General features: G+C 46.4%; 1 protein-coding gene across 1 annotated transcript in view; it reads left to right on the forward strand.

The window, feature by feature from the left end:
- Positions 1–26,249, forward strand: part of Dhx35 (DEAH-box helicase 35) — a 64,904-nt gene that overhangs the window by 7,096 nt on the left and 31,559 nt on the right. The window contains exons 2-10 of the mRNA XM_051143701.1: positions 266–399; positions 3,584–3,676; positions 5,501–5,578; positions 11,050–11,154; positions 13,004–13,065; positions 14,010–14,079; positions 16,053–16,112; positions 24,340–24,452; positions 25,973–26,069. Coding sequence (XP_050999658.1) covers positions 266–399; positions 3,584–3,676; positions 5,501–5,578; positions 11,050–11,154; positions 13,004–13,065; positions 14,010–14,079; positions 16,053–16,112; positions 24,340–24,452; positions 25,973–26,069 — 812 coding nt within the window. The remainder of the gene's footprint in view (positions 1–265; positions 400–3,583; positions 3,677–5,500; positions 5,579–11,049; positions 11,155–13,003; positions 13,066–14,009; positions 14,080–16,052; positions 16,113–24,339; positions 24,453–25,972; positions 26,070–26,249) is intronic.

The raw sequence follows: 26,249 nt of genomic DNA on the forward strand, positions 1-26,249 counted from the left end.
TTACATTCTATATTGAAGCTTTCAGGGATGATTTGTGTTCTGACAGGCACCTCCCTAGCTTTTTTTCCCCCCATCTTTCTGAAACTCCAAAGCTCAATACTTTTTAGTAGCTTGAAATCAAAAGCATTGTTTCTTTTGTGTATCTGTTATTGAAAATGTTTAGCTCTTTTATACACCCCTTTCTGTTTAACATGTGAGAATCTGAAAAAACAACAACAACAACAACAAAAAAAACCACAAAAAAACAAAACCATTTCTGCTGCAGGTACAGAAGGGCCAGGTGTCAGCATCTCTGAAGAGAGACAAAGTGTCGCCGAGAACTCTGGGACAACCATCATTTACAATCCCTACGCAGCCCTTTCCATAGAGCAGCAGCGCCAGAAGCTGCCTGTGTTCAAGGTATGGCGTGCCTGTGGTCCACATCATGAGCTTGTCACTGGAGGAACAGGACTGTCACTGAATGGCTCTATAAGTTATAGTGCATTAGAGGAGCCCCACCCCATGGGCAGGGGAGGGGGGGCGGGGGAGGGGAGGGAGAGGCAGGAAGAGAGAAGGGAGCGAACACATATTCTTTAAGACTGCAAAGTCCGCCGGGCATGGTGGCACATGCCTTTAATCCCAGCACTCGTGAGGCAGAGGCAGGCAGGTCGCTGTGAGTTCGAGGCCAGCCTGGTCTACAAATCGAGTCCAGGACAGCCAAGGCTAACACAGAAAGACCCTGTCTTGAAAAAAAAAAAAAAAAAAGACTGGAAAGTCCTAAGGCTTCTTTAGGTCTTGCATATTAGGAAATGGGACGAGTTGGGAAGGCATTCCTCTTTTTTCTTCATCGCTTTCCATTATGAGCCCATTCTGATACAGAAAATGACACAGTAACACTGAACTTTTGTGACTCCTGAGTCAACATGTTATCAACATAGGGCCAATTTTTGCTTTTTTAAAAAAGACGTATTTAAAAAAAAAAAAAAAGACATATTTAGTAGAGTCGATTGGTAATTTGAGAGTCTGTCTGTGGGAGAGATTATTTGGTACCCTCCGTCCTTCATGAGACAGAGCTGGGACTTTGGTGAGGTTACCAGACACTCAGCTTTATGAGTGCAGATGAGGTGGCGTGTACTCAGCTCACAGGAGTCCGGGCCGTAAACTGGAGTCATTGAGAACTTCTTTGTTTATGGCGAGCGAAGTCCTTCAGTACCATGGACACCTTCGGTGGCGCTGCTGGCAGCTCTACATGGGAGTCCCTTTGTGGCCTAAAAATAGGCTTCCAGGAGGCTAAATGTTGTTGGTGAATACTGATCTCAGCCTCAGGCAAGCATGCTGAGGTTTGAATTTTGTCTCCTTCATGTGGTGTCTCTGGAATGCTTGTGTAGGCAAGGCCAGAGCACTGGGTGGAAGACAGCAAGGCTGTTTGTCTTTTCCACTTTGTTTGTTTTTGGCACTGAGGATTTAATGTGAGGTGTGCCAGGCAAGTGCTTAGCCCCTGAGCTGTGTCATATCCCAGCAGTTATTTTAGCTTCTATTTTGAGGCTGAGTCTTGCTTAGGCTGGCCTTGAACTCACTCTGTAGTTCAAGCTGGCTTTGAACTTGTGATCCTCTTCCCTCAGCCTCCTCAGCTAGGATGATGGGTCTGTGCCACCAGCCCCACCAAGAGTGAATTCTTTGCCTTGGGCGTCCCTTCACCTAGACACTGTTAGTAATACCGTTCTACGAATGTGTTCTTTCTCCACATACATGTAAAACAGCAGCCTTCTCAATTTTGCTAAATTGCCTTGGTTGGAGTTTTACCTGACCTTAAACATTCTAGTCAACCTAATCTCATCTGAGCTTTTTCCTCAGGTGACAGGTGTTATCCATTGTATGTGACTGTGCTGTACGGGTGGGAGCCTCAGGATGTTAGATACAGGCTCACCATGGCTTCCTTGCCGCTGAGGGGCTCCATCCTTGAGCATGATGAAGTGTCCAGGCTCTGGAGTAGACTGCAGGGACCCACCCTGTTTCATTATCCTCGTGCTGGGTGACCTTGCTTCATCACTGTAAACTTCCATCTCTTTATCTGTGATATGGTCTAATAGCACCTGCTGTGTAGGATTGCTATGTAGAGGCCTGGATGAGGTCACCTGTGCTGTTTATAAGGCGCCCCACTCTTAGCTACCCAAGTACAAGGAAGTGGCTGTTTACTGAGTATTTCAATGTTGACCTTTCCTGACTGCCCATCATTTTCTGACTGGCATATAAGTGAAATGAAACCTAAGTAAGAACAAGTTGTGCCTTCTGAGAAATGAAGGGAACTAAGATGGACGTTACTGATAGAAGGCAAAGCGGAGCCTACATGCTATTGGACTCTGCAAAGATGCTAAAGATGGGTCCAGGTGACGGTGAGAAGGGCAGTGCTGCTCTCTCCTCTGCTGTTCAGGCCAAATGGAAAGGTAGCTTCATGAAGCTTGTGGTGGAGCCTGGCCGAGCTTGGTGGATCTTTCCTGGCCTTGATCCCAGCATCTCCACAGCCACAGTGGACAGAAGTTGACTGAAGCAGCCACCAGTTTTTTTCCCCAGCCCATTTCCAAGGCAGCTTCCCCTTGACTCCCCTCTGTAGCTGTCATTCTCTCTGGGGTATGGACACTGCCGTGAAAAGTGTCTTATGCCTGCCAGGTTCACTGAGCCTGCTGACAGTACCTCCCTGTCTCTCCCTGCCTCTGTCCCAGCTGTCTTCTGGTCGTGTCTGGCCATGTTAGGAGCTGGAGTCACTGTGCAGATCATCCTGTGTGCTGCTGCCAGATTTTCTACAAATGCAGCACACACCGGTACATTTAGGCTTTTGGACTCTTTTCTTTCTTTCTTTCTTTCTTTCTTTCTTTCTTTCTTTCTTTCTTTCCTCCCTTCCTTCCTTTCTATCCTCCTTCCTTCCTTCTTTCTTTTCCTCCCTCCCTCTCTTGTTCTTTCTTTCTTTTTTTATTTTTTTGGTTTTTCGAGACAGGGTTTCTCTGTGTAGCCTTGGCTGTCCTAGACTCACTTTGTAGACCAGGCTGGCCTTGAACTCACAGTGATCTGCCTGCCTCTGCCTCCCAAGTGCTGGGATTAAAGGCGTGCTGTACCACGCCGGCTTTCCCTCTTTTTCTTTCTTTCACCAGAGTCTTATATAGCTCAGGCTGGCCTTGAACTTGTGATGTAGCTGAGAATGACCTTTAACTCTTGATCCTCCTGTCTCTACTTTGTAAATGCTGAGATTATAAGTGTGCATCATCACTCTTAGTTTTTTATTACATTTGTGTGTGTGTGTGCGTGTGCGCATGTATTACTTCTTACATTTGGTTGTAAGAGTTTATTAGTATGTCTGCAGGATTATTGATTATAGGTGAAAGTCTTTAATTGGAGAGTTGAGACTATTCACATATTCTACAAATATTTCATACACATCTTGGCTCACGTTGACACCAGTGGCACCTGAGAGTTGAAACCACATTTCAATAGCTCTTTTGAAAATTCACTTTTCCCTGGAAACAATTTATTTCATGGAGCTTAAATATGTTTGCTTGGGTCTTTTGAGACAAAATATGATTGCTTACAGTGTTGTCTTATTCTCTTCCAGCTTAGGAACCACATTTTGTACTTGGTAGAAAACTATCAGACTGTGGTGATTGTCGGAGAAACAGGATGTGGGAAGAGCACCCAGATTCCTCAGGTGAGCACGGGTTAAAATCCTTCCACACAGAGTTTAGTTCCTTTAGACTTCGTAGCCTGGGGATGCTCTTTATTATTGCTGCCATGATCAAGGTCTCCTTTCAGGAACTACTGGTCAGGGCTGGAGGGAAGGCTCAGAGGTTAAGATCCTTGGCTGCTCTCGCAGAGGCCCCTGTTCCCAGCACCTACATGGTGGCTCACAACTATCTGTAACCTCAGTTTCTGGGAATCTGAAGCACTCTTCTGGCCTCTTGAGGCACAAGCACACAGGTGATGCACAGACAAACCCACAAGTAATACACTCATACACATAAAATAAAAATAAATAAATCTTAAAAAAAAAAAAAAACAAGAACTACACGTCTCAGATATTTTTTGTTAAACTTCTGGACTTAAGAGTTTTAAAAAATTAATAATAAAGTTTATAGTTGTTTTCAGTTTATTATACTTGCAAAATTGAAGGGAATGACAGGGACTCATTCGGAAATGTGCAGGGATAACTCTGTTCTCATGAGTCATAGTTGAGGTCTGCTGTAGCCGGAAGCAAAGCTGGCCATTTCAGAATCACATGTCGCTGTGGAAGGAACCTGTCTTATTGGAAGAATGTCTCCTGTGGGTAAGGGCGGGAAGCGCGGTCAGGAAAGGCCTTGTGAAGGGAATGGCATTTGAAGCAGATCTTGAGAGATTGATGGGTTGGGTGCTGTGACAGGCCTGACATAGGCGCTCGGTGGAGAAGTGTGCTGTGAGGTCAGAGTGGGCCCAAGGGCCTTGACTTGCCGGTGAAAAGTGGTAGTTAAGCGCCCAGGATGGAGAGTCTGTGCAGCCCTTCTTTCTTGTACTGAAGTATAAATGTACACGGGAATTGTGTGTACATCCTGATTGTACAGTGTGCTGCAGTTTTACGTTTGTTAGCAGTGCTTAGTTGAGACACAGCAGGACTCCAGAAGCCTTCTGCGGCCCCTGTAGTCTCTACTTGTGCCTCACACACAGGCGAGGGTAACTCCATTCCAGCTTCTAATGATGTTCATTAATAATTATACTATTACATGAATACATATATATATATATATATTTTTTCTGTTTATTTTGACATAGGGTCTCTCTGTGTAGCCCTGGCTGTCCAGGAGTTCACTGTGTAGACCAGGTTGGCCTTGAACTCAGAGAGATCCTCCCACCTTTGCCTCCTGAGTGCTAGGATTAAAAGCATGTGCCACTATGCCTGTGTGCTACCTTTATTTCTTTGAACCAATGAATATTTATATGAAATTCTAATATTTATTTTTCCTATATAGAAGTAATGTACCCATTGTCTTATAAAAAGAAAATTAAGTCAGATAACCAATAGTCCATGTCTGAGTTTTAATTGATTAAAATCAAATATATACACAGAAACATGTATTTATTTAATTAAGTTGTATCTGTTAATGAATTCTAATGGCAGATGTTTATGTATAGTTGTGAACAATTATTTTTATTTAGTTTGGCTAAGATGTGCTGTATGGTTGATATTTCATGTTTAGCCCTCTCTGTGTACTTTGAAATTCTTTGTTCTTTAGATTGAGAGCTGTTCTTGTGACTGGGTAGTTTCTTTTCCTCAGCGAAGCTATACTGCATAGCCATTGTGTAGGGCTGGGGAGTCTTCATGCTGATTCTGTGTCTTCTATCACATTGGGTATGAATGTAATTTCCTAACACTACCATGCCTGAGGTCTGTCAGCTGTCAAATAATTTGCCCAGTTATGCTGGGCCTGTACACAGCGCAGGGGCACCTGGTTGTCTAGAAGTGTGGTGTCTGATGTGAGTCCAGCTGTGCTTCTACTTGCAGTACCTGGCAGAAGCGGGCTGGACAGCCGAGGGACGAGTGGTCGGAGTGACCCAGCCTCGAAGAGTGGCCGCCGTGACAGTGAGTTTCTGTGTATTGTCCATTGTGCCTGCCCCTTCTGTTCCCTTGATCTGCTCCCTGTTCCCTGAAAAAAATGCGAATTGCTAGAAGTTACTCCTTAAGAATTTAGCTTAAGAAGAGCTATGATTGAAGCTTTTGCAGAGTTGATAACTGTATGTTACGAACCTTTTAGTAATATAGAGCTTAGGGAATACAAATAAATAGATTTGTTTAAAGCCCAAATATGCCAGCAGAAGCAGGGGGATCTGTCTGAGAGTGGGGCCAGCCTGGTCTATAGTGAGTTCCAGACCAGCCAAGGACACATAGTGACACCCTGTGTCAAAAAGTACAAGACACCCACTAACAAATGTGAGAGGCTGTATGGGGCTTGTTTTCCAGGGTATGCTATAAGAGAGGAGGCGATGATCTCTCAACTTGGCGGCAGCAGGGGAAAAAGCTGGATGTGGTCTTTTTTTTTTTAAAGATTGATTTATTTATTATGTATACAGTGTTCTGGTTGCATGTACACCTGCACACCAGAAGAGGGCACCAGATCTCATTATAAATGGTTGCAAGCCACCATGTGGTTGCTGGGAATTGAACTCAGGACCTTTGGAAGTTAAGAGCCAGTGCTCTTAACACCTGAGCTACCTCTCTAGCCCCCTGGATGTGGTCTTTTTTTTTTTTCTTTTTTCTTTTTTCTTTTTTTCTTTTTTTTTTTTTTTTTTTTTTTTTTTTTTTTTCGAGACAGGGTTTCTCTGTGTAGCCTAGGCCATCCTGGACTCACTTTGTAGACCAGGCTGGCCTCGAACTCACAGCGATCTGCCTGCCTCTGCCTCCTGAGTGCTGGGATTAAAGGCGTGCACCACCACGCCCGGCTTGGATGTGGTCTTAATGTACCATTAATTTCTTCCCCTCTCTTTCCTTTCTCCTTCCTTCTTTTCCCTCCCCACTACTGTTTGTATGCTGGAGATGGAGCCCAACAGTAGGAACTTGTTGATTCACACTTTTGTTTCTTGGAAATTGCAGACTTTGCTCCTTTGTCTTTCAGTACTGAGGTTCAGTAGGGTGCCCCTCACCTTCCTGCCTTACTTTGTCTACTTGAATGGGCTCCTTTTCAAAAGACGATATGGATTGGTCTCCCCCCACCCCCGTACGGTGCCCCCCACCCCAGCCCCGCCCATGTGGATAAACTCTTTATTTCAAGTTTGAACTCTCTGTTCTCTACCGTGCACTGCTGGCTTCTAGTTGTTTTATTTCTTTTCTCCTTTGTCTGTTTTGAGTATTGATTGATCAGTGTCCCCAGAGTTGCAAGCTCTTTCTAGGACTCTGTGTAAACTGCACAGTATTGGCAGTTGGTGGTTTTGTGTTTGGGGCTATTAGTTGAATGTAGAGCCAGGTGCCGCAGGGCCAGGGCTGTAGCAGGCTCCCACCCTAAGCCTGTTGCTGATTATTTTTAGTTATGTTTATTCCATTTGATTCCTTTTCATCTGTACCTGAGTCTTTGAGTCTTTTTAGTACAGAAGTGAATAGTTAGAATGAGAGCTTGTACAATATGTCACAAATGCTAAAAACCTTAAACATGAGACACATTCAGAGAAGCAGCATGTTTCTATCAGTTACATCTGCCTGACAGACACATTTGTGTAAACTTTCCTCCCTGAGTTTTGGCTGCCTTCCGCTGATGGACGGCCTGTGCGCACAGCAGCGCTTTTCTGTTACTTCCTGTGGAGAGAGAGCAGCCCCTCAGTCTTTCTCCTCTGCGGGCATGCTCACCGTTTCGTTTTTGACACTTATAGCTGATTACCAATAGCATGGCGTAAACTGCTGGGATCAGGATTGATTTTGGGAAAACCTCTTATTCTTTGCTGTGTCCACTGTGGGTCTAGAGTGTCTCTGAAGCCTGCCTCCTGCCTGTGGGCCTGACACTGAGCTCCCTGGCTTGCCTTCACCTTTGCTCGATTTAGTTTAAACTTGATGTTGCTTTGTCAGTAGTTTTCTGTGGCTGAATGCCACATCCCTGCCTTCTGGTCATACTTGCCATTTAGACTTTTGTTCTTACCTTTTGAGACAAGGGCTTCATGTAACTCAGGCAGGCCATATCCTCTTGGTCCTCTGGCTCCTACCTCTGGAGTGCGGTGGGGGGGGGGGGTTATGTGTGTGGTGGGGCAGAGAATAAGACAGAAAAGAGTGTTTGGGATCTGTAATGAGTTAACTTTTTCTGTCGCTGAAAGATGACTCAGCTAAAACTTGGAGCAATTTCCCTGTGTATGGTTTGAAATCCCAGCTCTTAATCAGTGCATTTTAACTCTTAAGTTTATAGCTCCAGATAATGTCCCGGGCAACTGCAAGCTTCTTCGTGATAGAACGCAGAGTGCTTAAATTAGCCGCAAACGATGACGAGCTGCCATGTTTGAATGCTGAGTCTCAGAGATGTGCTATGCGCACAGACTGAGACCAGGAACAGACTCCAGCAGTTGTGCTGGATCTGTGTGAGAGGCAGGCAGGAAGGAGGGTCATGCAGGGTCTCACCAGCCCCAAGTTTAACCTCCAGGCCCTCCCCAACCTAAGATTCGGAACTGTAGAACTGGTGTGTTTGTAGACACATGAGAGTGTCCTGCAGTATCGCACCCACTGTGCTCCAAAGGAAGTCAGGCCCACTTGCCTTGCAGCATTCGTTTGCACTTGGGATCTGTTGACTTTGATGGAGCTGTGGAGAACACAATGTAAACAGTAGAGGTAAAAAATCTACAGAAAAGCCAACAGAGGGTTGGAGAGTGGCTCAGCAGGTACAGGTGCTTGTTGCCAACCTGACAGTCTGAGTTTGATTCCCAGGACCCACGTAATGGAAGGAGAGAATTGTTCCCCACAAGTTGTCCTCTGACTCTCACAGGCACACTGTGACACAGGCACCTACACATCTACACATACCCACAATAAACAAATAGATAGATGAATAAGCAAACAAAGCCCACAGGATACAACCCCATGGGATTATAGATACTGAAACAAAAAGGTTTGAGAATAAATCTTGTGTACATAGCTAACGTGTCTGTGTTTATTGGAAGATGAGAGCTTGTGCCCTTGGTCTAGCCTGGTCTGGAACTGGCAGACCTACTTCAGCCTCTTTGTTGTGCCCCTACACTTAGTTACAACATTAAGAAAGCATTTTTATTATTTTTAAGTGTGTGTGTGTGCGTATGTATGTGTTTGTGTGTATGTATGTATGTGTGTATGTGTGTATGTGTTGTGTGTGCATGTGTGACTACTGGTAGCCATAGAGTCCAGAGGCTTTTATTCCCTTCAAGCTAGACTTAGAAGCGGTTGTGAGCCACTGTGCGTGCATGATGGGAGTGGAATGTGGGTCCTCTGCAAAAGTAGCACATGCTCTTAACCACCAGGCATCTCTCCAGCCCCGACACACAAGCACCCATGTACCCATGCTCTAAATTCATGTTTATACAGAGAGTGAGAAGAATAGAGGAGTTTGGCTTTATTTCTCCATTCACAAAATGGTTGTTTTTAATGAGGCAGTTGACTCATTTGTTCTCACTGTTCCCAGCCTGTTTCCAGTCTCTCTACACAGATCCTCTGTACCCTTTTCTGAGCTGTGGAGGGTTGGCTCAAAACCACCGTGATAGCTAAGCCTCCTGGGAAATGCTGGGCATGGAGTGATACACCCTCCAGAGGCAGAGCCGAGCAGGGTGCACCTCTGCTTTCATAAGTTGTTGTGAAAGACTGCGTGGTGTGGACCGGCTGCTCGATGATTGATTCTGAGTGGATCTTGTCAGATCTATAATTTCAAGTCCTGGGTGGGGCTACTTCTGGTCTTCATACGCTTGTCAGTTTCTTATGCACTGATGGCAGATAGTGCCAGGCCGCACTTGGCAGCGACGCCTGAGTGACGGGAGTCTCTGCTCCTGTGTCTGGGCTGCCTCAGGTCCCCTCTTAGAGCAGTGGGATTCCAAACTCAGCCTAGTGACTACAGGGTTTGGGGCTGCACGGCCTGGAAGGAGAGTGACACAAGCCTGCTTCCTCTGGCCTGGTACTTTTGTTCTTTTCAGTCAAACTTTCTTTGGAAAAACAAGTAGTAAATGTAATTATCCCTTTATGCTGCTTTGTGTGTTGAGGTTGAGGGAGAAGTCTTGTGAATTCATCCAGGCTGGCCTGTCCCCATGAGTCCTCTCATCTCCAATTAGCAGAGTGTTTACAGGCATGAGCCGCTGCCTGGCTTTTATTTAAGATATTTTCTAATAGTTAATGTGGCATGGTTTTTTTTTTGAGATAGTTTATGGATCTGGTTAGATAGATTTTTTTTTTAAAACTTACCTACACTCACTTTGTGTTTGTTCATTTGTATGCAGGTCCGTGTGTGTGTGTGTGTGTGTGTGTGTGTGTGTGTGTGTGTGTGTGTGCGCGCGCGCGCGCGCGCGCGCGCATGCGCACACAAGCACATGTGGGTGTGGAGGCTAGAAGGCAATCCCAGGTGTCATTCCTCAGGTGCCACCTTTGGAGACAGGCTCTCTCTTTGGCCTGGAGCTCACTGGGAGGCTAGCTTTAGGAATCTGCCTGCCTCCCACACTGGGGCTATAATATCAAGTCTCCACTTCAGGCTTTGTATGTAGGTGATGGGGGCTGAGCTCTGGTTCTTAGGCTTTCAAGGCAAGCACCAGGCCATCTCCTCAGCATCCCCCACACCCCTGCTGTGTTTCCTAGGCTGGCCTTGAGTGTTTGATTCTCCTGCCTCTGCTTCCCAAGGGCTGGGGTTGTCGGCATGTGCTGCAGTCCTTTCCATACTGCCCTTCATTTGTACTGTATCCAGGGCAGCCCTCATACTGTCGCATTTGTCCTCTCTTGCACTCTCTTAAGGTCACATGGGTCCCTCATTAGTCTTCAGATACTGGCCTGCCCTTTTTCAAACTGAGTTCCTGTCTGCATTTTTTTTTTTTTTTTACATACAATTTCTTCGGTTCTCTTTTTTTCTTTTCTTTTTTCTCTGGTACTGGCCATTTAACCCAGGGGCTTTGCACATGATTGGTAAACACTATCACTGAACTATGTCTACTGCTCACTTTCCTCAATATTTATCTGTAAAATCATATGATTTCATGATTTTTGCCTTTTTTTTTTTTTTTTTTTGTATGTTCTCTGTTTTGGTGTTGAGACAGCATCTCACTGTATATATCTGGCTGGCTTAGGACTGCTGTGTAGACCAGTCTGGCTTCAAACTCACAGGGACCCTCCTGCCCTGGGATTAAAGGCATTCGTCACCACACGTAGCCCTTGTATGCTGTTTTAAGTTATCCTAAGGCCGTGGCAGAATGGAGGGATGTATCAGTTGATCAGTCAGTACTCACTGTCTGTAATCACCTGCCTCCTTTTCTCACTGTTCACAGACTAAGTAATATGATCTTTACGTTTGCTACAGTGTGTGCTCTGTGCAGTAATTATTACCGTGTCTCTGGTTTCAGTATGATCTTTCTTCCCCAAAGGTTGCAGGGAGAGTGGCTGATGAAAGGGGCGCAGTGCTGGGCCACGAGGTGGGCTACTGCATCCGCTTTGATGACTGCACTGACCCACTGGCGACAAGAATTAAGGTGAAGTGCTCAGAGTGACCTCCAGTATGGATAAGGGAGGGGCTTACCTGGGGAATTAAAGCTTGTGCAGGCCAGGCCAGGAAGGTCCCCTGGGGACATTGGTCTTCCTAGGAGTCCTTGACTTTTAGCACAGACAGGAATGCAGAAGTAAGGTTTATCCCTGGTCTCCAGCTGGCAAGGCCGAGGCTTGGGAGGGCAGTGGCATATTCTTTATGTGTTCACTGGTGACAGTTGGGGGATGCAGAGTTCTCTTTCCTTACACACACTTGGCCTTTTCAGCTGACTCTCATGCTGTAAATACATAAACGTGGGGTGAACTGGTGAAAACTGGTGCAGTGTGGCATGAACTGGTGTGAACTGGTGCAGTGTGGCATGAAGTGGTGTGAACTGGTACAGTGTGGCATTCACAGTGGTTGACTAGTTATAGAACCATCTAACATAATGGATCCCGTCTCAGCGGTTCTTGACACGGTAGCTAATAATAAAGTAATTAACATAGTGGTAATTAGTAATAATCAGTTCAACAGAGAGTCTCCTGCTAAGCATTGTGCTAGAACTTGTTGAGTGGCACAGTAGAACAGTGAGCAAGGTGCTCAGATGAAGTGAAGCTAGGTGCTTAGACCCAGGTGCCTTCCAGACTGGAACACTGGAATTACAACTGTTCAGGTGATCTGAGTGGACACTGTAGCTGTTTGTAAGAAAACGGACCCTGGTGGGTTTCTGTTGCTGTGCCAAAACCATAACCAAAAACAACTTGGGGAGAAACGGGGCTATTTCAGTTTACAGCGTATAGTCCACCCACCATCCAGGGAAGCCAGGGCAGGATCGCAAAGCGGGAGCTGAAACAGAGGCTGTGGAGGAGTGCTGCTGGCTGCCTCGCTCAGCCTGCTCTCTTACACACCCGAGGGGTGGCTGTGTCCACAGTGAGCTTGGCCCTCCTCCCCGTCAATCTTCCATCCAGAAAATGCCCACAGACTTGCCTACTGGCCAGCCTGCTAAAGGCCCCTCATTCTAGATGACTAGTGTGTGCCAACACAGACCTCATTTTTCAAATTTTTGATTACTCATGTTGTCAGGTAGAGGGAACATGTGTTTATCCCTTCAATTATATGTAACCAGTTGTCACTGGGTGGGCGACATAGTCAGGTGATTCTTTTTGGGTCCATGAGAAACTGTCTGCTAAGACTGTCCTTGGTAGAACTTTCCACTTTTGCTTCTGTGGGGGTGTGACAGGGCTCACTTGTCAAGATGACACTGAGGGACATGCTTAGCCTTGTTAACCCACTGGCTTTGCTTTGGGGTGAGAATAATGGCACCCATTTGTTAATGCTCATTTTTGAAGCATTTTATTAGTGTTCATTAATCCTACTTGGCTTTCACTACAACTTGGTGAAATTGTTGTATTATGTCATTTGACAAGTGAGGACCAAGGCTCAGAGATGGCAAGCACACGACCTGGGTATTCACAGCAGATAGAGGTGAGCTCCAGCGGGGTGACCTGCGGCCCTGTTGGTGGAGGTGCGGGTTGAGAACATGCGGAGTTATCCCAAACTCACTGTGCACGCACGCACGTAGTAAACACTGGTAGTTGGGGACTCACTGTTGACTGCGCTGATGGCTGCGGATGCTTATTAGCATTAGCGGCTCGGTCAGGAAGCATGGAGATGGAGGTGGAAATTCTGCAGCCCAGCGTGGGGTCTTTTTCAAACAGTTCCATTGCCTGGAGTAAAGCTGCTGAGATGTTTCTTCACTGTACTGTCGGGGTTGCTCTTGCACGCAAACAGAGATTATACTTGAGTTTGAATCATCAATATAAATACATTTCTCTCTTTGTGATTTTACTTTTTAGTTCCTTACGGATGGGATGCTGGTCAGGGAAATGATGGTTGATCCATTGTTAACAAAATATAGGTAAGCAAGATTCCCTGTGGTAACTTCATAATGTTTTAAAAGTGCACGTGTACACTGGGAACCAGTTGGGTTAGCCCCTGGGATTCTGGTCTGTCCAGCTGCCCTTCACTGCTCTCTTTCCTGGTGGTGGCTCTTTCTTCCCTTGCTGGATCACTACAGGCAGCAGTAGTGAGTACATAAAGTAGACAGTCAGAGACATGGACAAAAACAGGCCCATGCACATGTCTTGGAACTCCTGTTGGTTTGTCTTTCTTCATCTTGGGCTTTGACATGCTTCAGGGATTATAGTAACTACAGAACCACAGCCCAGCAGAGATGTGACTAGCCAGTGTTGCCCCTCCCCCTCCCCTTTCATTTAGTAATGCAGGGGATGGGTCTTGGGGTCTCACACATGTTAGGCAAGTGGCCCACTTCTGCCCTCTGGACAGTGTTCTGCTGAATGCAGGACACAGCGTCCAGATGAGGGTTTAGCTTTTCCTCCCTCTGTGTCCTTGCCCATCATGGGAAGCATTAGTGTTGCCTTGCAGCTTAGGTATTTGAGATGATGTCCCGTTCCACCCCTGGCACGTGCTTTATGGCTGTCATCCTCCCTCTTTGGCTGTTCTCGTAGCTTAACATCTCTGAGGTGCCTGGGCTTTGTTATTTAATGTGTTCTGTGGGGTTACAGGGCACACATACCAGTAGAACCAGCTTTTAAGTCCTGCTGGGGTCCAGGGTGGGTGGTGAAGCCCTTTGTAAATAGTGTGTCGTCATCATTTTCACCACCATTGTTGAAATCACGTTTCTAGTTTAGGAATGACATCATTGGCAAAGAATAACTCGGCTTTTCTCTTAACTAGGTATCATTACATGGGGTTGGGTACCCAGAGGTCTCTTTAGTTGCCTGGGTGGGGTTTTGTTGGGTGTTGCTCCAATGCTCACTAGAGTGTCCCTCTGATTCTTAGTGTCATCATGCTGGACGAAGCCCATGAGAGGACCTTATATACAGACATTGCTATTGGCTTGCTGAAGAAGGTACGACTCCATTGCCAGCATTTAGGTTCTGTGTTTTTGTATTGTTGCCTGGTTAGGAAAGTAATTACAGCAATTTGGAAAATACAATAAATACAAAGATAAAAAAAAATTGTCCTATCGTTTTACCCATTCAGAGAAAACCATGAGCTGAGTGTGTCTGTCTGTCTGTCTGTCTGTGTGTATGTTCTGACACTGTGGAATAGGATGATATGTGGTACTTTATATCTTGCACGTTTACTGTTATATCAAAATGAAATAGTCTTTGAAGACATTATTATTTTATAGATGTTGTATTCATGTTAAGGGTTTGTGTGTGTGTCCCAGTGTATGTCTGTATACCACATGCATGCAGGTGTCTGCAGAGGCCGGAAGAGGGCATCAGGTCCCCAAGAACTGGAGTGCCGGTGGTTGTGAGCTGCCTGATGTGTGTGTGCGGGGGCCAGAGCCTCTGCCAGAACAGCGGGTGCTCAGAACCCCTGCACCACTGCCAAGCCCCTGAAGACAGGGTTCTCAGTACTACATACTGGCTGCTACTGGTGTCTGCCACACTCTTCCTGTACTGTGCCTAATATGTGCCAGGTCTTGTGGTGCTGAGCACTGTGTAATCACATGTGCTGTACATGTGTGTTTCTCTTACTTTTGTAACTCTTTTCAGACATACCTCCTAGTAGAGCTATTTATAGTGAACTTTCTGGTTCACTGTCTGCTTTTAGCTGTTACCTTCATTCTCTCTGGTTCTTACCCTTAACGTTATTATTGCTTTTTAAATTTGTTGTTTTCTCTGCAAAATTCCTCAATTATTAGAGTCTAGTAAGATGTGGTAGATTGGGATGCCCTGAGAAGACTGCCTGGGTATGACTTTTGACTGCCACATGCACACATCTCGAAACCAGTGTCTCCGTGCCTGTGTGGGCAGGAGCCTGCATTGTAACCATTAGCCACCTGGGGGTGTTTAGATCTGAATTATTGAAAGAGGAATAAGATAACACTGTGATCTTTCCATCACCCTAGTATATTCCAAACGCTTCTCATAGCCACGTGTGGCCAGTGGCTGCTGCCTAGACAGGGCAGGGTGGACTAGGAACTGCTCCTTGGGGGGTTCTGCTGGGCAGAGCTGCTGGACATCATCCTGAACATCATTGCCATGAGGCTTAAGTAAGGCAACACATCCTAGGATGACATCGTCCGTGTACCTTTGTACAGATCCTGTAACTGTGTCTGTCCACAGTGAAGTGAGGGAGAGGTGGGCTGGTGTCAGTCGCTTGCCCCTCCTCAGCCTTGTGTCTCTGTGTGGCGTGCACACTGCGCGACTCCGTTTGTCTCCTGAAGTGGCACATGCCCAGGGCTATATAAACTGCCTTTGTTGTTGATATTTTGTTATTTTTACGCTTTGGCTGATGATCAGACTTTTTGATATGTATAAGGAATTTTCTCACTATGCCATCACCACTAGGGAAGTGTGGTGTGGGCCTGGTGAGCACATTTCTTTGAGTGACTGTTAGTGCCCCTCTCTCTATCTTGGTGCCACCATTTGCTATTTTTGGGTTTTAGTGTACTTTTTCATACAGACATTCACACTGCTCCACATGTGAGGAAGGGTGCTTATTTTTTTTTATAATTTCAAGTGTAGTCCTTAAGTCTAGGGTTATAGTTACAGTTTTTAGTTCCCTTTATATTTTGCATAAAATTTTTGTTGCATCATAATTTAGGAAATTCTGTGCATTTTCAAAATCAGGAAGAAGTGTGATGGTGACACCAATAGTCAGTCCGTTGTAGCGTTCTTGTCTCACTGATGGGCCTCCTCTTTGTTGTGAGACGAGGTTTCTGTCTAGCCCTGGCTGGTCTTAAACTTGTGATACTCCTCCTGCCCCGTCTCCTGCTTGCTGGAGTTTGCAGACCTGTGTCACCATGCCTGGCCAGGAATTGTCCGCTGTCCCACCATCTCCACAGTCTCCCAATTCCTTCTTTTTCAGATTCAGAAAAAGCGAGGGGATCTCCGCCTGATTGTGGCCTCAGCTACTCTGGACGCAGAGGTAAGGGCATCTCTCCGTGTTCTACGTAAACACTGGAAGTGGCAGGCGTCCTTGGGACTGCACCTCTGCCAAAGCATGTCTTCAGCAGAGTGACCTGCCTTTTGTGGGGCCATCTGGTAGGATGCCTCTCCTCACTCTGAGTAGAAATTAGACTGTAGTTAACCAAGGGCGTTGATGATCACTGAATTGCCTTGTGTTTGTCTTGGCTGTCCTTCTCCTGACATTGGCAGCTTCTTTTACTTCTCAGTGTGAGGCTATCTATATTTCTTAAATTTATTTATGAAAATATATAGTTATTTTAATATTTTTAGTGCAGTTAAGTTTCTCCTCTAACAAATAGTAGTTTCCATGTTAAGTGGGGTTTTTTTGTTGTTTGTTTGTTTTGTTTTTTTGTTGTGGTTTTTCGAGACAGGGTTTCTCTGTGTATCCTTGGCTGTCCTAGACTCACTTTGTAGACCAGGCTGGCCTCGAACTCACAGAGATCCACCTGCCTCTACCTCTCAGGTGCTGGGATTAAAGGCGTGTGCCACCACGCCCAACCTTTTTTTTTTTTTTTTTTTTTTTTTTAACTTTCTGTATGTGTGGTAGGGGACACACATGCTATGGCAGAGGTCAGAGGACAGCATGGAGGAGTCAGTTCTGTCCTTCCACCATGAGGGTCCTAGGGATGAAGATCATTAGGCTTGGCAGTAGTTATCTTTACCAACCGAGCCATCTCTTTGCTCCCTATGTTTTTATATGGTTGATTTACTCTCTTGATGACTAATATTTTATTTAATAAAATCGGTTCAATTCATCTCATTGTTTTAGCCACCTGCTGTTTATGCTAAGTCTCCTGCTAGCCACAGGTGAGCCCAGGGCGGGAGATGCATAAAGAGGTATTCAGTGTGTTAAGGTGCTCTGGTAACCTAGAAGGCTGCTCTTAACTCCAGCCAGCTGGGCATGTCAGGAACTTGTCACGAAAGAGGTGGCATTTTAGCAGGTTTTGAGATAACATGGCCCTTTCCTTCATGGGCAAAGGGGGAATCAGGGCTCCTTGACCATGTGGGAGCCATGGGAACCATGGGTTCTGGAAGCTACCAGAACTCTGTCTGTCAGGCCCCACAGGGGTCCCCCATCCCCAGGGATGTCCTGTCTCTAGGGCTATCCCATCTCCAGGCCTGTCCCATCCCCCAAGGATGTCCTATCTCCAGGGTGCCCCATCCCTAGGGATGTCCTGTCTCCAGCCTGTTCCATCCCAAGGGTTGTCCTATCTCCAGGGCTGTCCCATCTCCAGGGCTCCCCCATCTCCAGGGCCGCCCCATCCCCAGGGCCACCCCATTCCCAGGGCCACCCCATTCCCAGGGCTGCCCCATCCCCAGAGTGCTCCATCCCCAGGGTGCTCCCTCTCCAGGGTGCTCCATCCCCGGGGGTGCTCCATCCCCGGGGTGCTCCCTCTCTGGGGTGCTCCATCCCCGGGGGTGCTCCATCCCCAGGACTGCTCTGACTTCCTCTCCTTCCAGTCTGTCTGTATACCAGCTCCACTGGTCCCCTTCTATTCCTCTGAGAAAACCAGGCTTCTCCTTGGGATGAGGTAGGGTTTTTTTCCCAAGTCTGTTTTTCTTCCAGACATCCCCATGGCTCTCCAGCATCTTTCTCTGGCGTTAGAGAACCTCACCTCAGAGAGGCCTTCCTTAAAGGCCTCACTCGTCCTGCTTCCATCCTCTTGCACAGCTTTGTGTGTGTTTCAGTTGCACTGACTTTAGATGCATGTTGAGGAATTGCTTGAGTCCATGACGTTTGGGACTCTGTCTTTTTCATGGTGCTATCCTTCTCGCCTTACACTGCGGTAGATAGGGCAGTGACTTGCCCATATTTGAGACCCAGCAAGATCATCTTGTGCTGTGTAGAGACACAGGAGTAGTTAAGGAGATAGCTGCCAGTCAGGAGGGCAGCTCTATACTCCAGGTGAGATGTCATGAGGGTCTGGCCCTGGCTTTTTTCCTGTCTCCCTGTGGGTGGAAGAATGAAGGCTGATTTGGTGAGAGATGCCTGCCTGTGCACCAGGCTGGCCTGTCAGCGTTTCACAGGTATTGTAGCGCCTGTCCACCAGGCTGGCCTGTCAGCGTTTCACAGGTATTGGAGCGCCTGTGCACCAGGCTGGCCTGTCAGCGTTTCACAGGTATTGGAGCGCCTGTGCACCAGGCTGGCCTGTCAGCGTTTCACAGGTATTGTAGCGCCTGTCCACCAGGCTGGCCTGTCAGCGTTTCACAGGTATTGGAGCGCCTGTGCACCAGGCTGGCCTGTCAGCGTTTCACAGGTATTGGAGCGCCTGTGCACCAGGCTGGCCTGTCAGCGTTTCACAGGTATTGGAGCTTGGCTCAGGCTGCCCACGGTTACCTTTGGGTTTGAGCTGCTCATTGTCCCCTTGCATTAGCTGTCATCTCTGACGTGATGATATCTACTGGAATGTTCTCTGGAGGTGTTTTAATTTCATTTCTGATGCTGTGATAACATATCCTGGCAAAAAAACAACTTAGGAATGAAGATATTTATTTTAGCTTTCAGAGAGAAATAAATGCATGCATGCTTACTTCAGCTCACTTTTCCCTACTCTTTTTAAACATTATTAATTTTAAAAGTTTGCTTGTACGTGTATGGGGTGTTCTGCCTGTGTGAATGTCTGTGCACCGTGTGCATTCAATGTGCCACGGAAGCCAGGAGAGTGTGGATGGTTGGTTGTGAGCTGCCATGTGGGTACTGGCAATTGAACCCCAGCTCTCTTGGCTTTCTGGTCCCACCTTCCCCACTCTTACTACAGCCAGAACAGTGCTGCCCGTGCTGGGCTTGAGACTTCTCCCATCCTTTAATGTAGTGAAGACACCCCCTCCCTCCTGACAGACGTGCCCACAGGCTGCCGTGATGTGCACAGTCACTCATCGAGACTCTTTCTTCCCAGGCGCTCGTAGAACCAGTCAAGGTAACCAGCCGTTGCAGGAGGAATCTGACCCACCTTTCTGGCTCCCGCCTTTGCGCTCCAGCTGCACAGATCATCTCTGTTATCTTTTCACTTCCTGTTTTTCTCTCTTAAAAGTTACAAACTGAAAAATTGTTCTAAACAGGTTTAGTTGCGGTGAAAAATGCAATGTCCCAGTCTGTGTCACTTCCATTGCTAATTGACAGTATGAACTGTTTACTGCTACTGTTCATTGTCTTTTTTTCCGTTTATTTTTGAGGTTATGACATGCTTACATTATTTCCCTCTGTCCTTTCTCTTAACCCCGCACACCGTCATTGCTCTCTTTCAAGTCCATGACCTTTAGAAACAATGGACGCATGTATGTATATATATTCCTCAATATAATCTGATTAGCCTGTACGTTTCTTGTATGTATGTTTTCAGGGCTGACCCTTTGGTATTAAAAAAACACAACTGGTGAGCCAGGCATGGTGGAACTCCCCTATAATCCCAGCACTCGGGAGGCAGAGGCAGGCAGATCTCTGTGAGTTTGAGGCCAGCCTGGTCTACAAAGTGAGTCCAGGACAGCCAAGGCTACACAGGGAAACCCTGTCTCGAAAAACAAAAAACCAGGGCTGGAGAGATGGCTCAGAGGTTAAGAGTACTGTCTGTTTTCCTAAAGGTCCTGAGTTCAATTCCCAGCAACCACATGGTGGCTCACAGCCATCTATAGTGAGATCTGGTGTCCTCTTCTGGCCTGCAGGTGAACATGTTTTCAAAACACTGTATACTTTATAAAAAAAAAAAAAAACTTAAAAAAAAAAAAAAAAAGGAAAACAAAACAAAACAAAACAAAAAAAAGAAAAACAAAAAACCAAACCAAACCAAACTTAAAACCCAAAAACCTGGAGAAGCTTGTTTCTCCTGCTCTCAGCATTCCTTAGTTGCCTGCAGTTCTTTGTGTAGGGTTGAGGCCTCTTAGTCTTTCCCTGTCCTTCTTAGCATGTCTGTTGTCCCTGTTCAGCTCATGTTTGACTGTCATGTTGGCTAGACTTAGTAGGTGTAGCTTCTGATAGTGCTAGGACACACACACACACACACACACACACACAGATCCTCGATCCTGTCCCTCTTCCACACTGTTCCCTGAGCCTCACGTGCAGAGTGTCTTTAATGTGGTACAGAGACTGGAAAGCGTTGCCTCATTACGTCTGTAGTAGTTGATGGAGATACTTTCCCAAAATCTTGAGAGAATTGAAAGGGAGTGCCCAGCTTTGTCATTCCTTGATGTGTTTTGATTTGGGTATGCTGGAACTTCCACAGTACTCACCTGGGCCCAGAGTGAGCTACGGGCCGTTCATTCCTCTCTCCCTTGGCTGGATCTCCAGTGCCTTCTCCTGAGGGGAGTGTGGAAGGGAGACAGCCGATTTGGGGTCTCCTGGCTTAGCGGGTGGGGTGGGTAGATGTGGGTCTGTGGGTGTAATATGTACATTCTTAAGTGAGAGGAAGAGGATGTGAGTAGGCTGAAAAGGCCTGGAGTGAGGGACATTGCATAGGAGTGAGCAAGGGCAGACTATGGTTTACCTTGCATTTTGATCCAGAGGCCCAAGGGTGCCCTGGGTCCATCTTTTGACCCAAGTCTCTGTGTCTATAGGTGACAGACTTACTGCCACACTGTCTAGTTGTGTAATGCTGTGCGCAGGCCACCTGCTCTGGTTTCCCTTGGGTCGATGGCCCAGCCTGTACATGAGATGCCAGCAGGGAAGTGGCAGGGAAGGCTGGAGGCTGGTTGGATAGTTGTTTGACTGGCCTAGCTGCTGTGTTTGTGGTAGCAGTTACCCACTCAGCAGGCGGGACTGCAGTGTCCCTTCACCCTCCTATCCCATCCTTGTCCTCTAGCCTATCCACATGGCAGAAGCTAGGCCGCAGACAGTCCCCACTGCTCTGTTGTTATTTTCTCATGGGTCTGATTACTTGTAGAGAGATTAATTCCTCCCTCCCATCAGTCCTGGTGAAGGATCCTGAGGCCTCGGTGGGTGGGGATTGGGGAGGCCATGGACGGCTGCTGGGAGGTCTTGTGTGTGCACCAGGTGGGAGCATTTCCCAGCACGGGAAGCTGGACCGAACCTGCAGATGGCACAGCAAAGGCCCACATTATTTCCATTTTGTGTCACAGACTGCTGCCCTTCCTCTCTGTCTTGTTCCATTGCTTCCCCCATGTCCATGTCATTGTAACCATACTGCTTCCACCTGACTCAGATTCTTCCAGGTGAGGCCTTCACTTCCTTCGCTTGATTCTGCCTCATGGTTCATGCACTCTTGAGAAATAGACCTTTTAAGAAAAAAATATGATTATTGTTTATGGGCGTAGGTATACCACTTGCATGCTTAGTGCCTGGTGACGCTGTAATGACCCCACTTACTGTTCAGCATGCCCTGGTGGTAGCTGGTCCAGCGAGGCCTTGAAGCCTGGGCCCTGCTCACCCCGCTCTTCCTGCCTCCTCACTCACTTCCTTCTGAGCGGCTTAAATCTCCTCTTTTTCCTCAAGGCCATCCACTCCTTCCATGGCCCCTGGCTCATCTGACCCTGGCTGTTGGTGACAGTCTTGACTGTGTCGCTTGTGTCCTCCTTTGCTGTCTCTGAGCTGTCTGCAGTATCTAAGCTTGACCCTGGCTGGGTCTGCCCAGTTCTGTCCCAGCCTCTTTCTCATAATCATAGTCATTCCGACCCAAGCTCTCCATTGCTGAGGACGTTTCTTCATTGAGTAAGAAGCGGTTCTGTCCTGTTCTGTGTCAACATGCATGTGCACATGATTGGAGAAGGGCACTGCTTGTGCCATCAGAGGGCCTGAAATCTGTTGGGATGTGTCTGAGACACAGCTATTGTGCAGAACTATCACCTTTATGAGGTGATAGCCGTGTATGATTAGATGCGTGGTTGGAGCTATCAACCAGCCTGATGTAACCTGCACCAAGCTTGAGTCAGTCCTACCACAGCTACATGCTAGCTCAGCCTCACTCAATTCTGACCTTAACTTAATTAAACCTTTAGAATCTGTCGTTGACATCTTCTCTGCAGCTTCAGTAATAGAAAAGTACATTTACCTGATTTTTGACAAAGAAGCCAAATCTATTCAATGGAAAAAGGATAGCATCTTCAACAAATGGTGCTGGGCTAACTGGATGTCTACATGTAGAAAATGCAATTGGACCCATACTTGTCACCATGCACAAAGCTCAAGTCCAAATGGATTAAAGACTTCAATATAAAACCAGAGACACTAAATCAGTTAGAAGAAAAAGTGGGGAAGAGCCTGGAGCACATTGGCACAGGAGACAACTTCCTGAACAGAACACCAACAGCCCAGGCCTTAAGGTCAACAATTAATAAATGGGACCTCATGAGGCTGAGAAGCTTCTGTAAGGCAGGAGACACTGTCAAGAGAACAAAGCGACAGCCTACAGACTGGGAAATAATCTTCACCAACCCTGCATCTGACAAAGGTCTAATATCCAAACTTTATAAAGAACTCAAGAAATTAAACGCCACCAAACCAAATAACCCAATTGAGAAATGGGGCTCAGAATTAAACAGAGAATTCTCAACAGAGGAATATCAAATGGCTGAGACACACTTAAAGAAATGCTCAACATCTCTGGTCATCAGAGAAATGCAAATCAAAACAACTCTGAGATTCCATCTTACACCCATCAGAATGGCTAAAATCAAACATTCACGTGACAACACATGCTGGCGAGGATGTGGAGAGAGAGGAACACTCCTTCATTGCTGGTGGGAATGCAAACTAGTACAGCCACTTTGGAAATCTATCTGGTGCTATCTCAGAAAAATGGGAATAGGGCTTCCTCAAGACCCAGCTATTCCATTCCTTGGAATATACCCAGAAGATGCTCTAGCACACAACAGGGACATATGCTCAACCATGTTCATAGCATCCTTATTCATAATAGCCAGATCATGGAAACAGCCGAAGTGTCCCTCAGTAGAAGAATGGATAAAGAAACTCTGGTACATTTACACTATGGAATACTACTCAGCTATTAAAAACAAGGAATTCCCAAAATTTGTGGACAAATGGATTGAACTAGAAATGATCATAATGAGTGAGCTAACCTAGAAGCAGAGAAACTCAAATGGTATATACTCACTTATAACTGGACACTAGCCCAAGGGGCAGGTCCTATGAAAGTCTGCACCTACCAGGAAAGTGAGATAGAGGTGAAAACATCCTATTGAGACTCTAGGTGAGAAAAATATAGGGTATAGGGAAGTAGGTGGATCCAGAGGGTCCTAGAAACCTACAAGAGGAACATTATTATGATGGGTGGATCTGAGCCCAGGGGTTCTGCTTGATCAAAGGCACCAACCAAGGACAAAACGTGCAGTCATCATCAAACCCCTACCCAGATCTAACCAAGGGACAGAACATTCTCCACAGTTAAGTGGAGACTGGGGACTGACTTTCACAGGCTCTCTGGTGCCCCATATTTGGCCATGTCCCTTTGTTGGGGAGGCCCAATGGCACTCGGAGGAAGGATAGCGGACTACCAAGAAGAGACTTGATACCCTAGCACCATATTCAGGGGGAGGAGGTCCCCCTTGGTCACAGTCATAGGGAAGGGGATTGGGGTGAAAGTGGGAGGGAGGGAGGAATGGGAGGATGTAGGGGATGGGATAGAAAATGAGATGCAATATGAATTATTTTATTTTTCAATAAAAATGTGTTTTAAAAAAAGTACGTTTAGCTTGATGTGGTGATGCACGCATGTGGTCCCAGCACTCAGGAGGCAGAGGCAGGGGGATCCTGAGTTTGGGTCGAGCCTGGGCTACATAGAGTTTCAGCCTATGCTGAGTATCAAGACTCTGTCTCAACAAACTAAAGCTGGCCCATGGGAGCGAGAGCCTGGTGGAGGTGTAAAAGAAATGGAAGAAAATTGTGAATTTAGAAAGTCATTTTGTGTGATGTGACAGTACATATCTGTAATCCCAGCACTCAAGCAGTAGAGGCCAGAGGATCAGGAGTTCAAGGCCAGCTTCAGCTACTTAGTGAGTTTGAGGCTAGCTGGGCTACATGAGAGCCTGCTTCTAAAATAAAACAAGCTCTTCTGCAGTGTATAATCTTCACTGTGTGTCTAATTCCTACTATCCCACTTATCTCTGCCAGTTCCATATTTTCTTCCTGTTCATTACTGTGAGCCATTCTCTCTTTCTTTCTTTTTTTTTTTGAGATAAATGTGAATAATATTTATGTATTTGTTTATTTTTAGAAATTTCGCGATTTCTTCAACCAAAATGAAACCAATGACCCAGCCAGGGACACCTGTGTGATCCTCACCGTGGAAGGACGGACATTTCCAGTGGATATCTTTTACCTACAAAGGTTTGGTAGTGCTTGATTCTTGGTGATGGTAATCTGGGACCTCACCTGTTAGGCAGAATAATCGGGTACTTTGTTTTGTTGGCCTCCAGCCAGTGAGGACAGTGAGGAGGGGTGTGGTGCAGCTCGCATTACTGACAGTGTTCTGGAAGCTGGGCCAGCATCATTGCTGAATTTGGAGTTTGACACTCCTGTGCAGATTTACATGCGTCTGTGGCCATTAGTTCAGTTGGAGAGAGTCAAGTAGTTGGAGACTGATGGGAGGTGGTTTGGCAGTTTCCTGAATTGAGGGTTTCTAGGGTGCCATTAGTAAGGGAAGCGCTGTGGAATCCCGTCTTTACATTCTTAGCAAGAAGGCCTACCTGGCACTTTTGGGAGGAGTCCGTTGGAATAAGAAAGAGGCCATCCTAATTGCTGTACCTAGTTACTGGGCCTTGACCAGTGCCTATTAAATCCAGAGAGTTGTAAACTTCATCTTTATCCCTTCTGGCAGGAGGGAATGTCTGCCCTTTCCACTCACTCAGCCATGAGTGAGATGGACACTGATGGCTACTACAATCTAGCCAGAGTCATCAGAAAGGAGGAAGCCTCAATTGAGAAAATGTCTTCCTAAACTTGGGTGTAGGCAAGCCTGTGGGGCGTTTTCTTTTTAGTGATTGATGGGGAGGGCCCACCCCATGGCAGGGTGGTGCTATCCCCAGGCTAGTGGTCCTAGGCTCTGTAAGAAAGCTGGCTGAGTAAGCCATGGGGAGCAAGCCACTAAGCAGCACCCCTCCATGGCCTCTGCATCAGCTCCTGGCTCAGGGTTCCTTCTCTGTTTGAGCTCCTGACCTGACTTCAGTGATGGATTGTGACTTGGGATATGTAAGGCAGTTTTCCTCCCAACTTGTTTTTGTTGTCATGGTACTTTATCACACAAGCCTTAATTTGGGCAGTGGGCTTCTGCCCTGAGTCTGAAGCCCTTGATTTTCTGTGACTTGGCATCTTTACATGCTGCAGATAAATCGCTCACGTGCACCTCTCATCAGCCTCTTGCTGTTTCACTCTCTCCAGGCTGAACTAATGGCCACAAGTACACATAAATTTGTACAGGAGTATCAAGACTAGTTTCAGCAATGATGCTAATCCAGCTTTTAGAACATTCTGTCTTCCAGAATGTTCTTTATTTCTTGGCAAATATTGCTAAAAAGTAAAACAAAACAAAACAAAAACATTGTTTACATGTAATTATTTATAGAAGTGCTGCATTTAATGTTGTTTTTTTCTTTCTTGTGCTGGGGATTGAACATGGGACCTACGTGTGCTAGGCAAGTGCTATATCACTGAGATACACCTTCAGTTCTTGGTTGCTGCCCATGAAAAAGAAAGGAGCTCATGTTTATTTTGCTTACCATATGCTAATTACCTGCTGGCCTGGCCCAAACTAACTCTTATGGGGTTTGGCTGCCAGGTTATTAGGATAATTGATCTGTAATAAATGAGCGCATTCCAGTGATGATCTTTTTCCTCATACATTTTCCCAGTCCTGTTCCAGATTATATCAAGGCAACCGTGGACACTGTGGTGAAGATCCACCAGACAGAGGGAGATGGAGACATACTAGCCTTTCTCACTGGCCAGGTAGCTCCACCCAGTCTCTCTGCATAACATGTTTAGGCAACACCAGCATTAACATAAAGCCGTGTTCTTAGTCATTTGTTTTCGTTTTGTCTTTTCTTTTTCCCCCCTCTTTTAAAAATGTGTATGGGTGTTTTGCCTGTATGTTTGGTGCCTAAGGAGGGCAGAAAGTAGTGTCAGATC

This window comes from Acomys russatus, chromosome 4 (genome assembly GCF_903995435.1).
Source record: "Acomys russatus chromosome 4, mAcoRus1.1, whole genome shotgun sequence".
Lineage (NCBI taxonomy): Eukaryota > Metazoa > Chordata > Mammalia > Rodentia > Muridae > Acomys > Acomys russatus.